General features: G+C 43.4%; 1 protein-coding gene across 1 annotated transcript in view; it reads left to right on the top strand.

Moving 5' to 3' along the window:
* The window catches only part of IRAK1 (interleukin 1 receptor associated kinase 1), a 67,205-nt gene extending 62,253 nt beyond the window's left edge, over window positions 1-4,952 (top strand). Inside the window, exon 13 of the mRNA XM_056539998.1 lies at window positions 4,315-4,952. Within this exon, the coding sequence (XP_056395973.1) occupies window positions 4,315-4,370 (56 nt within the window). The 3' untranslated portion in view covers window positions 4,371-4,952. The remainder of the gene's footprint in view (window positions 1-4,314) is intronic.
* The last annotated feature ends 11,235 nt before the right edge of the window (window positions 4,953-16,187 follow it).

Here is a 16,187-nt window from a genome sequence, read left to right as displayed (position 1 = left end):
TGTGTTTCTGGTGTGCATTAAAATACATCGACAGGTTTGTCTCTAGTTAACTCAGATGTTGCCAGTAAACCTACTTGTAGCTTTCAAAGGGATTACATCATCATATGCGATGTCCCAAATTACCTAAAGGTATAGTAATCGTAGTGTATGTCAAATTTTGACTTTGCAGAAAGTAAGAAAAATGCCTTAAAAAATTCTCCACGGAATGTAGACACAGCACAAATCAATAGGTCCAAATTTTTTGCACCAATGGACAAAAATGTATACGTATAGGCTAACATAAAATGTATATTCCTCCTGTCTCTTTTCGTCTAGTGCTGTGCCACTTCATTTCTTGTACAGGATGCAGCCAATCACTGGCATCGGCGGTCGCGTACACAAGGAAGTGCACATGACTGCGGAGGCCAGTGATTGGCTGCATCATCCCTGAATTTTATTTGGGAAACCCATTTAATCTGTGTATGGTTACAGTGGTTTATAATCAAGGTGCCCATCAGGGCTGTGGAGTCGGTAGATAAATGTTCAGACTCCGGAGTTTTCTGTACTTCCGACTCAGACTCCGACTCCCCAACTCTGACTCCTCTGTATTAATATGTGAATGTATTTTATACATTCCTTGAAGGAAAGAAAGGCAATATACATGTCATTACCACAGGACTACTGGCTGGGAAGCAAACAGTCTACTGTATTGAACAGTTTGTGTGCTGATCTGCTGCTGAAGATAGAACAGTGGGAGGATCCAGGAAGGGGCATTTATTATAAAACATGATTTCCCTAGTAGAATCCCATAGTCGTGTTTAAAGTTTAAAGGTGTACTCCGCCCCTAGACATCTTATTCCCTATCCAAAGGATAGGGGATAAGATGTCAGATCGCCGGGGTCCCGCTGCTGGACTTGGATTGAGGGGGCTGGCCATGACATCACGCGTGGCGGAGCCGTGACTTGACTATGCTCTGCCCCCTGTATCGCCCGTCATTACGCACAGAGCGAACTCGCTCTGTGCAGTAATGATAGCGCGGTGCCGCAGCGGCAATCCCGGGGGTCCCTAGCAGTGGGACCCCGGCGATCTGACATCTTATCCCCTATCCTTTGGATAGGGGATAAGATGTCTAGGGGCGGAGTACCCCTTTAACCCCTTAACGACGCTGGACGTAAATGTACGTCCTGGTGATGTGGTACTTAACGCACCAGGACGTACATTTACGTCGTGAGCATAACCGCGGGCATTGGAGCAATGCCGGCATCATGCGCGGCAGGTCCCGGCTGTGGATCGCAGCCAGGGACCTCCGGTAATGGCGGACACCCGCAATCCCGCAAATGTCCACCTGCAGCATCGCGGTCACTTAACATCGCTGCCGCGGCGATCCGATCATCCTGCACTGCCGATGGAGGTCCCCTCACCTGCCTCCGCTGTCTTCCGGGAGTCTTCTGCTCTGATCTGCCTTCCCGCAGACCAGAGCAGAAGATCACCGATAACCCTGATCAGTGCTATGTCCTATACATAGCACTGAACAGGATTAGTAATCGAATGGTTGCTATAAATAGTCCCCTATGGGGACTATTAAAATCTAAAAAAATAAAGTAAAAAAAAAATTTGAAAAACCCCCTCCCCAATAAAAACGTAAACTGTCCCATTTTCCCTATTTTACCCCCAAAAAGTGTAAAAAAAAATAAAAAAAATTATTATTTTATATACATATTTGGTATCGCCGCGTGCGTAAATATCCGTACTATTAAAATAAAATGTAAATGATCCCGTACGGTGAATGTAAAAAAAAAGTCCAAAATAGCTGCTTTTTTTATAACCTTTTATTCCAAAAAAAAATTAATAAAAAATGTAATAAGTTTTGTATAAGCACGATGCAAAAAATGAGCCCTCATACCACCGCTTATACCGATAAATGAAAAAGTTATAGGTCTTCAAAATAGGGGGATTTTAAACATACTAATTTGGTTAAAAAGTTTGTGATCATTTTAATTGTATTGACCCAGAGAATAAAAAACACGTCATTTTTACCATAAATTGTACGGCGTGAAAACAAAACCTTCCAAAATTTGCAAAATTGCGGTTTTCTTTTTAATCTCCCCACGCAAATAGTATTTTTTTGGTTGCGCCATACATTTTATGGTAAAGTGAGGCATTACAACGGACAACTGGTCGCACAAAAAACAAGCCCTCATACTAGTCTGTGGATGAAAATATGAGTTATGATTTTTTGAAGGGGAGGAGGAAAAAACGAAAGTGTAAAAATAAAATTGTCTGAGTCCTTAAGGTCCAAATGGGCTGAGTCCTTAAGGGGTTAAGCTAACAATCGAGTTTACAAGTTTTTATAGCCTTAGCTGAATGGCAGCAGTTTTTCCAATGGTTTACAGCTTCAGTCTTGAACTATTGACCCTCCATTCCCTTCACTTATACAAGTGTCTCTAGTCCTGCAAAAAACATATTTCCTTAACCCCTTATCAGTGAGAGGCTAGGTTACCCATGGGTTCCCTGTAACAGCAGAACACAACACTATGGAAAGTATAAGTATTGCCGCTCCTAATTGTGCGTTGCGTGCCATATAGTGAAGCACATGAAAAGCTTCTTCACGGTCACTTAACGTGTTCGTTTTGCGGTTACGTGAGGCACTGCATTAATTGGTCTTTAGAGAAGTCATTAATTATAACTTTTTGTGAATTGGGACACTTAAACTTGCTTTTTTTTTTTTTTTTTTTATTCCAATCTAAATTTAGTATGAGTCGGAGTTGGTGCATTGTTTACCGACTCCGACTCCAGGTACCCAAAATTTTGTCCGACTCCACGTTCCTGGTGCCCATACACACAACTGTAAAGTAGTTCTTTATTCTCGATTTCCAATTGAGAAGAATACCTTTTATAGCAAGATAATCATGACAGCTAGTGAAGGTGTATTGCAAGCTTATGACTAAAAAAGAATTTTGCCTCTATTTAACGAGAAATTTGAATAACTACATTGCCCCTTTAGTCATTAGTTTGGGCCTGTTCTTGCTACGGTGTTGATTGGTAACTGCTGCTTCAGGCCTCTATACGCATTACACACGCGTCGTCGCATTACAGACAAATCTGCGGATTCTTGGCAGGACTGTGTCCACAACGGAAGTGTTTGCTTTCACTCAAAGTGTATAATAAAACAACCTTAAAGGGGTACTCTGGTGGAAATTTTTATAAATCAACTAGTGCCAGAATGATAAACAGATTTGTAAATTACTTCTATTTAAAAATCTTAATCCTTCCAGTACTTAACAGCTGTCTGACCACAGTGCTCTCTGCTGACACCTCTGTCCATGTCAGGAACTGTCCAAAGCAAGATTGGTTTGCTATGGGGATTTGTTCCTGCTCTGGACAGTTCCTGACATGTACAGAGGTGGCAGCAGAGAGCACTGTGGTCAGACTGGAAAGAACTACTCAACTTCCTGTGGAGCATACAGCAGCTGATAAGTACTGAAAGGATTAAGATTTTTAAATAGAAGTAATTTACAAAACTGTAACTGGCGCCAGTTTATTTTTTTTAAATAGTTTTCCACCGGAGTACCCCTTTAAACTTCCAATCTGGTTGTTTTATTTGCCTTGGCAGCAGCTGCCTGACACTGGTCACTACAGCTAAATTTTATGTTAACGAAGACTCCCAAGTCCTTTTAGGAGGGTCACCTGCTGGTACAGGCAAATGCTGATTACAGTGGTGGTACCTTTTTTATTTTTACTTTGCCCTGTTCACAAGATATGGCCGAAATCAATAATATGTAAACTTGGTGCGCTCGGGTGCTGACTAGGCCAGTGTTTCCCAATCACCGTGCCTCCTGCTGTTGCGGAACTACAACTCCCATCATGCCCAGACAGCCTTGCTGAGCATTGTAGTTTGTCCACACCTGGAGGCACCCTGTTTGGGAAAACCCTGAACTAGCCCCTTTTTTGTGCTCTGGTACTCCTTTCCTGGCCAGTCCCTGATACACGCCCCCTAATAAATATTCATAATCTCCTTCTGCACACGACCGCTACGTGCTGAGAACCTAGCCCGGGCCAGCCTTGGAGATCTGAATGTGCTCCCATTGGTTGGATCTTGACATATCTTGGGAACAAAGCAACGTATAAATAAAAAGTAAAGACCATTGTAATCGGCGTCTCCTGCACTATAAATACTGTACCTGCAGGTTATTGTGGTTGATACTGGTGTTACCCTTTTAAAGGGATACTCTGGTCCAAAACCCGAGGGCCCCTTTTAAAGGAATTGTATGGTCATTTGTATACTTCATTCTATATTGTATCCATAAATTATAATCTATATATGCCTTTCTTTAGAATTATATTCGGAGGGACGAGGATACCCAGAAGAAAGTGACGATTTTCCCAGTTAGCTCCCTCGTGGACCTGCATTGGATTTACTGTGGGATAAAAGTTCTCAGCCAACCTGCAAGAAGATCCAGCTTGCAAACCGGTCAAGTGAATGTATAAGAAGATTATATTAGTATTGGAGATGTTCTCAGTTGACGGAGGGTCCAGAATATAACAGTGTTTCAGGCTCCTTTTTAGACGGGGCTTTTTCTAAATCAGTGTTTCCCAACCAGGGTGCCTCCAGCTGTTGCAAAACTACAACTCCCAGCATGCTCGGACAGCCGAAGGCTGTCCGGGCATGCTGGGAGTTGTAGTTTTGCAACAGCTGAAGGCACTTTGAGAAACCCTAATCTGAGTGTAAAATTTGTGCCTTATTCCTGGAAATCAAGCCAAACTTCACTTTGGGAGAGTATTAGTATTTATTGTTTTTAGTAGAATATTAGGCTTTTATATCGCCTTAAAGGTGTACTCCGGTGGAAAACTTTTTTTTTTTTCTTTTAATGAACTGGTGCCAGAAAGTTAAATTTGTAAATGACTTCTATAAAAAAAAATCTCTATCCTTCCAGTACTTTTTAGCAGCTGTATGCTACAGAGGAACTTCTTTGCTTTTTGAATTTCTTTTTTTTTTTGTCTTGTCCACAGTGCTCACTGCTGACCCCCTCTCTGCTCTGGACAGTTCCTGATATGGGAATCAGGTGTCAGCAGAGAGCACTGTGGACAAGACAAAAAAGAAATACAAAAAGAAAAGAATTTCCTCTGTAGCATACAGCTGCTAAAAAGTACTGGAAGGGTAAAGATTTTTTTTTTTTTTTTTTTTTTTTTTAATAGAAGTCATTTACAAATCTGTTTAACTTTCTGGCACCAGTTGAATAAAAAAAAAAATGTTTTCCACTGGAGTAGCCCTTTAAGAATTTGCTTCCCCTCCTATAATTTTATATACTTGTCTGTTACACTTATGAATTGCACAGCTGATGTTCAGCCATTCCTTTTATTGTCGGGGTGGGGGGTGGGGGGAATATCTTGAACTGTATAAAGTTCTACCTGGGGGAGGGGGGGGGGGGCAAGACCAATGTCTTTAATAGTGCAGAGCATCTCTGCTTCTTCATATATTAACTTAAAAAGAGTAATATTTAGGGGTTTATTAAAAATATTTGTCAAAAATGTGACGCTGCAATCTAATATTTTTATGCAAAAAGCCTTGTAGTGGCCACCATCACACTATTGTACCTACATGTGTATAATATCAGTTGTGCAAAAACAAAAAAAGTGCATTAAAATAGGAATTGCTGGCACCAACCTGTGTTGTGTTTAGTGCTTACTGCATTAAGGTGAGTGCTGGAAAATATGGTCAACTAAGGACTAAATCGGGGACCACAGTATCTTGTTAGAATGTAGCAGTGGGATGCAGGTGTTGTGCCATCGAGACATTATCCCCGATCTACAGTATAAGTCATAACTAGTCGATCACAGGGAATTCCACCTCTGCCGTCCCTCTCTGCCATAGAGATTAAACAGAACGGGAATGCGCATGCGCATCCAACCTCTCCATTCTTTTAAAGGAGTAGTCCAGTCCTGAAAAACTTTTCCCCCTATCCTAAGGATAGGGGATAAGTTTCAGATCGCTGAGGCCCCCCACGATCTCGGGCTCGCTGGCCAGAGAGCGCGTGTCAACCACAGCGCGAAGCGGCAGCCAACACACTCCCTCAATACAGCGCTATGCCAGAGCCGGAGATTGCCAAAGGCAGCGCTCCGGCTTTGCCATAGCGTTGTATTGAGGGGGCGTGTCAGCCGCTGCTTCGTGCCGTGGTCGACACGCGCTCTCTGGCCAGCGAGCCCGAGATCGTGGGGGGCCTCAGCGATCTGAAACTTATCCCCTATCCTTAGTATAGCGGAAAAGTTTTTCAGGACTGGATAGCTCCTTTAAAAGAATAGAGAGGTTGGATGCGCATGCACATTCCTGTTTTAGCTGCTTAGTGCTGTGGTCGACACACCCCCTTCCCGCGGGCTGCCAGGACCCCCGTACAGGAGATCGTGGGGGGGTCCGACCGCTGGGATCTGAAACTTATCCCCTATCCTTAGACTGGAGATCTCCTTTTAAGAGATGTTTGAACTATTAAAATATAATGTTAATGATTCTGAACGATGTAAACTAAAAAAAACACAAGTGCTAAATTGCAGATTTTTTTTTTTGACATCCAAGAAAAAAAAATTAAACGTGATCAAAACTACATGTACACAAAAGTACTGATAAAAACTACATATCCATGCGCCCTCTTGAGCCCTCATACAGCTGCGTATATGGAAAAATTAGAAAATGTATAAGGGCCAGTAGAAAAGCATGTAACAATGGGTATCCTTTTAATCATATTGACCCACAGAATAAAGAGAACATGTAATTTGTACCATAAAGTGCACTGTGTAATACGAAACCTCCAAAAGTTGCAAAATTGTGCTTTCTTATAAATTTCCTACCACAAATAATAATTTTCTTTTTGTTGCGCTGTACATTTTATGGTAAATTGAAAGGTGTCATTACAAAGTGCAATTGGTTACCAAAAAGCACGTATGGGTCTATAGATGAAAAAATAGGACATGGCAGAAAAAAAACGGGAAAAAAATTCACAAAAATGAAAATTTCCTGTTTCCTCAAGGCCAAAATAGGCTGCGTCCTTAAGGGGTTAATGCACTCTCTCATGCTGTTTGAAAACCTGGAGCATCTTCAAAGTGTCTAAAGTACTACTTCAGGTTTGTTTTCCTTTTTCCTCTCGTATAATGTATACTCACCCCCACTATTACTGCAGTGCTATCTGTTTCATTCCAGCTAAGCTGCATCTATATATTTCATTATAGCAGCTCAATTCCCAGAAAATGACATGACCTTGTGACCCAGGAAGTGGTCTGTCCAGGGTCAGCTGATTTCCTTTGAACTACAGGATGATATCATCACCTTCCAGATCCTTCTTGGTAGCTCTCGGGCCCCGTCTTACCTACTTCCATCTGTATGTCTTAATGATGTATGTATGTGTCTATGGATGCAGGATATACAGTAGTTTTACACCTCCCCTCCCAGCTGTGTCTGTATACTGCAGCTGCTTGTCTGTATGAGGCGTTAGAAAATCAGAAAGACTTGCGGTGGCGCTGCCTCAGAAGGTGAAGTTTCGGAAGGTGAAGAATGGGAGTCGGATGCAGTAGAAGCGTTAAACAGCATTTTATTCGTACATGTGGAGCAAAATGCGTTTCAAGGGTATATTCCCTCTTAATTGCATAGTGACAGTAAGCAAACAGTGGATATATATATATTACACACACACACACACACACACACACACACACACACACACACACACACACACACACACAGAGGTGGATGGTGCCAAAAAAACATCTGGCGGGGTTTGGGGGTCACAGTGGGCGGTGACATGTCTCGGGGAAAAATGCCGATTAAACCTATGAGAAATCTCATATGTATGTTCGGCATTTTTCCCGTGACACCTGTCACCGCCCACTGTGACCCCCAAACCCCGCCAGATGTTTTTTGGCACCATCCACCTATATCTATCCACTGTTTGCTTACTGTCACTATGCAATTAAGAGGGAATATACAAGAGATGAGCGAACTTACAGTAAATTCGATTAGTCATGAACTTCTCGGCTCGGCAGTTGATGGCTTTTCCTGCGTAAATTAGTTCAGCCTTCAGGTGCTCCGGTGGGCTGGAAAAGGTGGATACAGTCCTAGGAAAGTGTCTCCTAGGACTGTATCCACCTTTTCCAGCCCACCGGAGCACCTGAAAGCTGAACTAGTCACCTGAAAGCTGAACTAGGAAAAGTCATCAACTGCCGAGCCGAGAAGTTCGTGACTAATCGAATTTACTGTAAGTTCGCTCATCTCTAGAATATACCCTTGAAACGCATTTTGCTCCACATATATGAATAAAATACATGCTGTTTAACACTTCTACTGCATCCGCCTCCCATTCTTCACCTTCCGAGGCAGCGCCCACCGCAAGTCTTTTTCAGATTTTCTTATGCCTGGACCATTACAGACTCCCGAGAAGAGCCTGGTAGACTCTGCAGGCTGCAGCCAAGGACCACCGTTTGCTACCCCCTACGTTAAGGGGTTACATGCATGAAACCAAGGTTTGCCTAAGGTGAGCAACGTACTACTCAGGGCACTTGGGACACACTTAGCCCACAGAATCACGCGAGGCGCTGCCCTCCATTTTTTAACCTCTTATTTCCCTAGCTGTCTGTATGAGACCAGGATATGTAGTAGTAGCTGAACCAACACAATTACCACCAGCCTGACACTGCTGTTTTGTGTGTAAGAGCCGACATGGAGAAAAGGAGGCAGACTGAAGCTCTCTCATACAGTAGAATACACTATAGGGTAAGGGAACAGAACTTGATCAGTTACCGCATTCAGAGCAAGTGCAGTGATGAGACTTCATCCTCTCTCTCTCTCTGCAGAGCCATAGGTAGCATGGGAAATTTAAGCAGGATTAGGAAACTGTATCAGCGGGGAAATAGGTTTCAGTCATCTTGATTCCTATGCCTGCCACATCAGCTAAAACAGGTAAGCACAAGCATCACTACCTGTGTTTTCCAAACCGTGTGCCTCCAGCTGTTGCAAAACTACAACTCCCAGCATGCTCGGACAGCCTTTGGCTGTCCGAGCATGCTAGGAGTTGTAGTTTTGCAACAGCTGGAGGCAAACTATTTGGAAAAGCTGCTCTACATTGCTCTCTTATAATAGCCTATGTTGCACTCTTTACATTCCTCTGCATACAGACGTTTTGCACTGCCGACTGATGAGCAAGAAACTTTAAGTAACAGTAAGTACCTTTCCTTTTCTCAGTCTCTTACAGAACAAGGAAACCTCCAGCTTGATCCCAGTATTATGGTGGTGAGCCAAGGGAGCAGGAAATGAACAGTGGTTGGGCCGAGATGGTCTGAGCATGTGCTGCTCCCGTCCAGACAGCTACGATTAATATAATGTGTCTGAGCTGATTTGTGATTGTAAATATTAAGCACAAAAAAAAGACACATAGAATGCTGCACCTGCAGGAAACTGCACTGAGGAGATTAATATTTGTTCCCAATTTGTACTAATTAAACAAATGGTATGAAACATCAGTTCGGTGTTTTGCTTCTACAGACGTAATCTAAATGTATCCTGCATTTCTAGCAAGGTTAAAGGGGTACTTCGGTGGAAAACTTTTTTTTTTTTTTTTAATCAACTGGTGCCGGAAAGTTAAACAGATATGTAAAAAAAAATCTTAATCCTTCCAGTACTTATTAGCTGCTGAATACTACAGAGGAAATTATTTTCTTTTTAGAACACAGAGCTCTCTGCTGACATCATGAACACAGAGCTCTCTGCTGACATCATGAACACAGTGCTCTCTGCTGACATCTCTGTCCATTTTTAGGAACGGTCCAGAGCAGTATATGTTTGCTATGGGGATTTTCTCCTACTCTGGACAGTTCTTAAAATGGACAGAGATGTCAGCAGAGAGCACTGTGCTCATGATGTCAGCAGAGAGCTCTGTGTTCCAAAAAGAAAACAATTTCCTCTTTAGTATTCAGCAGCTAATAAGTACTGTAAGGATAAGATTTTTTAATAGAAGTAATTTACAAATCTGTTTAACTTTCTGGCACCAGTTGATTTAAAAAAATAAAATAACAAGTTTTCCACCGGAATAACCCTTTAAAGGAGTACTCCAGCGTGAATCCTGTGAATAAGTGAGTAAGTAACTGATCGCAGGGGGTCAAACTGCTGGGTCACCCCGCAGCCCCCCCCCCCCCCCCGCGGGACCCCTGCGATCTCGATGAGTAGTGCGTGCCGTCTACCGGTAGACGAAATGCGCTCCATTCATTTCTATGGGAGCGAAAGCCTGAGAGGCTTCTTTCACACTGCCGTTTGGACACAGCAGTGAAGATGTCCGTCGGGGGAGCCGGGGAGAATAGCTGGAGAAAGAATACTGCTTGCGCCATATTTCTCTCCTGCTTTTCCCGTCGAAACTCAACGGTGCCCGACAGACCTCATAATAGTGCATGGGAGCCGCTGGGGCCCGTTTTGCCCTGCCGTTAAAGGCACAAGGGGAAAAAAAAAAGACTTTAACGGCCGTTGTTGACAGAGCGCAACAGCAGTGTGAAAGGGGCCAGAGCTCTACTCGGGTCTTTTCGGTGCTCCCATAGGAATGAATGAAGCATGCACTGGCTCCAGCACGCGCTCCTCACTGAATGCAGGGGTCCTGTCCCTGTGATCGCATGGGGCCCCAGCGTTCAAACCCCCGCGATCAGCTACTTTTCACCTATCCTGTGGATAGGGGAGAAGTTATTTTTCGCCGGAGATCTCCTTTAGGGTCTATTCACATGTACAGTATTCAGCGCAAATTTGATGCACAGGATTTGAAGCTGTGTTCAGTGATTTAGTTTACATTGAAATCTGCAGCAGAATATCCTGCGCTTCAAATCTGCACAGGATCCTGTACATGTGAATAGACCCTAAAAGTGTATCTGTCAGATCCCACAAAATGTACTTAATCCTGACCATGTACATCTCATTTTTATGCCTCTATCATCTTTATTTAGAAATCCTCGCTGGGGAAGGGGGGGGAGTGATTGGTGTGTGGGGGGAGGGGGCTTGTCCCTCCTGTGTGGTGGTGGGAAGTGATTGGTGTGTGGGGGGAGGGGGCTTGTCCCTCCTGTGTGGTGGTGGGAAGTGATTGGTGTCTCTGCTCATGCAGCCTTGTCCATGAGTTGTCTGTTGTCCTTGACAAGCCTGATGCTGCTTCAGGACTGGTTAGTGTCCCAGTAGGTATGGGGACCCCTAGTGGTGGGTTTTTCAGGAGCTGTTTTCTTTATTAAATAAATATTAAAAAAAAGTTTACACAACCATATTACAAAAGGCCTTTCATTTTCATCAGTAACAACATAAAAATAAAAAAACCTTCCCATTAAAAGAAAAAAACCTGGACTTACCTCCTGCCGCTCCTCCGTTATCGCTGCGCTGTCCACTGCCACTAGGTTGTGGACTACTGTTAAAGGGGTAGTTCGGCCTTAGACTTAAAAACAGACAAATAAATAAATAAAATAACAAAAAAAAAACATCTGTCCAGGTTGCCATGGTTAAAAAAAATAAAAAAAAACAGAGCGATAATGTGATGTATTGAGCCCTGGCACCAGGATGAAGACCTTGGCTGGGGCTTAAAGGAGTACTCCACTGGCCAGCCGTCCAGCTGCGTTTGGAACATTTAGTGCAGTCATGGCTGTAAATGTTGGCACCCCTGAAATTTTTCAAGAAAATGAAGTATTTCCCACAGAAAAGGATTTCAGTAACACATGTTTTGCTATATACATGTTTATTCCCTTTGTGTCTCTTGGAACTAAAAAAGAAGGGAAAAAACAAATTGGACATAATGTCACCAAACTCCAAAAATGGGCTGGACAAAATTATTGGCACACTTTCAAAATTTTGGAAAAATAAGATTGTTTCAAGCATGTGATGCTCCATTAAACTCACCTGGGGCAAGTAACGTGTGGGCAATATAAAAATGACACCTGAAAGCAGATAAAAAGGAGAGAAGTTCACTTAATCTTTGCATTGTGTCTGTGTGCCACACTAAGCCTGGACAACAGAAAGAAGAGAAGAGAACTGTCTGAGGACTTAAGAACCAAAATTGTGAAAAATATCAAAATCTGAAGGCTACAAGTCCATCTCCCGAGGTCTAGATTTGCCTTTGTCCACAGTGCGCAACATTATCAAGACGTTTACAACCCATGGCACTGTAGCTAATCTCTCTGGGCGTGGATGGAAAAGAAAAATTTATGAAGTGTCAATGCAGGATAGCCCGGATAGTGAATAAGCAGCCCCAAACAAGTTCCAAAGATATTCAAGCTCAGGGAGCATCAGTGTCGGCGCGGACTGTCAACATTTAAATGAAATGAAACACTATGGCAGGAGACCCAGGAGGACCCCACTGCTGACACAGAGACAAAAAAAAAAGCAAGGTTACATTTTCCCAAAATGAACTTGAGTAAGCCAAAATCCTTCTGGGAAAACATCTTGTGGACAGATGAGACCAAGATAGAGCTTTTTGGTAAAGCTCATCATTCTACTGTTTACCGAAAACTGAATGAGGCCTACAAAGAAAAGAACACAGTACCCACAGGGAAATATGGTGGAGGTTCTATGATGATTTGGTTGTTTTGCTGCCTCTGGCACTGGGGGCCTTGAATGTGTACAAGGCATCATGAAATCTGAGGATTATCAACGGATTTTGGGTCGCACTGTACAGCCCAGTGTCAGAAAAGCTGGGTTTGTGTCCGAGATCTTGGGTCTTCCAGCAGGACAATGACCCCAAACATACGTCAAAAAGCCCCCAGAAATGGATGACAACAAAGCGCTGGAGAGTTCTGAAGTGGCAGCAATGAGTCCAGATCTAAATCCCATTGAACACCTGTGGAGAGATCTTAAAATTGCTGTTGGGAAAAGGCGCCTTCCAATAAGAGAGACCTGGAGCAGTTTGTAAAGGAAGAGTGGTCCAACATTCCGGCTGAGAGGTGTAAGAAGCTTATTGATGTTATAGGAAGCCACTGATTTCAGTTATTTTTTTCCAAAGGGTGTGCAACCAAATATTAAGGGTGCCAATAATTTTTGGTTTAGTTCCAATACACACAAAGGGAATAAACATGTGTATAGCAAAACATGTGTTACTGCAATCCTTGTCTGTGAGAAATACAATTTTAGGGGTGCCAACATTTATGGCCATTACTGTATTGATGTATTTTTTTAAAGGAGTACTTTTTTTTTTTTTTTTTTAAATCTAGTCTGTGCAGGCTGCAAAAAAAGCAAAACAAACTTTAACTCTCAGCTGCTCACCCAATGCTATTGCCGGCCGCAGTAATGTCCAGCCTTGGCCACTGAGCAGCAGTGTCATGTAATAGACCAGGGCACCAGGAACCGGTCCCGTTACATGACACTACCCCTTAGCCTAACTGGCCCAGTTCCATGTGCCCTGGTCTATTACATGACATTGCCGCTCAGCCTATCACCGGCCAAGGCTGGACATCACTGCAGCTGGCAATATGCTTAACGCAGTCTGACGTGTTGAGCACCAGAATACGGAAGACGACCTGGGCCAAAGAATGGGAGAGCGATATCTGCGTACTAAGGGAGCGGCAGAAGGTGAGTTAAAGTTTATTTTTCATTTTGCAGTCCATGCACAATGGAAAGTAAAAAATAAAATAAAATAATAATAATAATCAATGAAGTTTCCCTTAACAGTAGTCCACCAGGGGGCATGGTGATATGTCAAAACCTCATGCTAAATATTTCTTTAAGGGTGTGTCCACCTGGCATATACGCAGCGTGAAAAATTTTTCGCCAGCAGCGGGAAATACGCTGCATATTCCTTGGTCACTATACACACAGGGCTTTATGTGTGCAGTGAGTTTTGAAGGCTGAGCCGCGCCTCACAGTCACGCCGGCACAAGGCTCCGCCTCCAACCCCCCCCCCCCCCCCCAATAGAAGATTTTTTTTTTTTAAATACACCCATTTCTAGACAGCAGTACATTGTGTATTGGGGTAGATGGCGCACATGACAATGAGGAACCTGAAGCTCAGGCTGGATGAATGTCTGCATTGTTGGCTCATCTCTATATCTTTTTCCTGTATCTCTATTATTTAGGAGCACACTTGGCATTCCCGTCCTGTGACTGTGATCAGAACGTCATCCTTTGCGCAATGGGAGTAAGTGCCAAAATATGATGTCATGAAATATGATTGCTGGAGTTGGGGGAGGAGGGGCATGCTACATCAAAGTGGGTACACATACACTGTTTGTTGACACTTCCGGGATTTCGTAAGTTAGTTTAGGGCTATACTTATTGTTTATGACAATAACAAAGTTGGCAAATCTGTCGGCATACTAAAGGAAGTGGAGGAGGCACAGAGTTTGAAAATACTTTGTCTTCAAGTTCCCCAACCTCCCTTTACTTTATAATGCAGCGTTTTCCAATCCAGTGTGCCTCTAGCTGTTGCAAAACTACAACTCCCTTCATGCCTGCGGCATCAGCTAAAACAGGTAAGCACAAAGCAAGCAAGAACCTCTTCATCAGTGTTTTCCAAACCAGTGTGTCTCTAGCTGTTGTCAAACTACGACTTCCGACATGCCTGCCACATTGGCTAAAACAGGTAGGCACACAGCATACACATAAACCTCTTCATCAGTGTTTTCCAAACCAGTGTGCCTCCTGCTGTTGCAAAACAACTCCCTGTATGCCTGCCACATCAGCTAATACAGGTAGGCACATAGCATACACATGAACCTCTTCATCAGTGGTTTCCAAACCAGAGTGCCTCCAACTGTTGCAAAACTACAACTCCCAGCATGCCCGCTCTACATCAGTGTTTTCCAAACCAGTGTGCCTCTAGCTGTTGCCAAACTACGACTTCCAGCATGCCTGCCACATTGGCTAAAACAGGTAGGCACACAGCATACACACAAACCTCTTCATCAGTGTTTTCCAAACCAGTGTGCCTCCTGCTGTTGCAAAACAACTCCCTGTATGCCTGCCACATCAGCTAAAACAGGTAGGCACACAGCATACACATGAACCTCTTCATCAGTGTTTTCCAAGCCAGAGTGCCTCCAGCTGTTGCAAGACTACAACTCCCAGCATGCCCGGACAGCCAACGGCTGTCCGGGCATGCTGGGAGTTGTAGTTTTGCAACAGCTGGAGGCACTCTGTCTTGGAAAACACTGCTATAATGCATGATGTCAGTAAAAACACAGCGCAATCGCCTGATCTTAATTTTAGTACAATTTCGTATGGTGCGAACAATAGTTCAATGATCTCGCAGGTGTTTCCTATCAACTGCCACCATAGCATGCTCCTCATGTATCGTAATCCTATACTTATGGTTTATTACGTATTTTGGAGAGAAAAACTGCCTTTTGCGTACACAACATGCCTGCCCTGATACGATAGCATATCTGAAGATCTAACCCCGTTCCCTTTTGGGTTCACCACAACACTTTTTGTGACAAAATTCCATTCGTTTACTACCATCGTATAAAGTCTGTATCTCCAATCGGGTGGTTTTTTTTTCCAGATTGCGTTGTTGATGGTTGGTTGGTTCCTTTTTCAATCTCGATACGCATCAAAAGCTCATCATAAGGTTCTTATTAACATTTCTATGGCTATGCCCAGAAAACTTCCACTGCAAACTTGCAGCAGATGTTAATCTACGCATTGCGGTATGCCCTAATTTTTTTTTATTTTTATTGTGTGAATGTTTTTTTGTTGCAGATTTTCTCAGTGGGTAAACACACACAGCAAATACACAACACGTCCACCACATCAGAACGTGAACTTGGCTTGTTTGTATATACTGATATATGACCTGGATGCAGTTGGAGGGAAAAAGTTTAAAGTAACAGGTTTTCAAACCAAAAATTACATTAAAAGGGTACTCCGCTCCTTAAAATGTTATAAGATGCCCGGTCGTGGGGGTATAGCCGCTGGGATGCCCCAGTCATCCGGTACCTGGAGCGAACTCCACTCCATGCCGGATGAAGGGCAATCGCAGCCATCACACCCTCTCCATTCATGTCTATGGGAGGAGTCGTGACGGCTATGTATACCCTTCCTATAGCCATGAATGGGGGGGGGGGGGCTGGGCGTGACGTCACAAACACTGAGGCTCCAAGCTTTCGCGTTCTGAGTGCCGTGGTCACCGACCCAGACATCTTATTTCCTATCCTTTTGGATAGAGAATAAGATGTTTAGGAGCAGAGTACGCCTTTAAATGAAAAATAAAATAAAGTGTTGT

The sequence above is a fragment of the Hyla sarda genome, chromosome 9 (assembly GCF_029499605.1).
Source record: "Hyla sarda isolate aHylSar1 chromosome 9, aHylSar1.hap1, whole genome shotgun sequence".
Taxonomy (NCBI): domain Eukaryota; kingdom Metazoa; phylum Chordata; class Amphibia; order Anura; family Hylidae; genus Hyla; species Hyla sarda.
The sequence above is the reverse complement of the archived record's forward strand: the minus strand, read 5'-3'. Positions and strand labels throughout refer to the sequence as shown.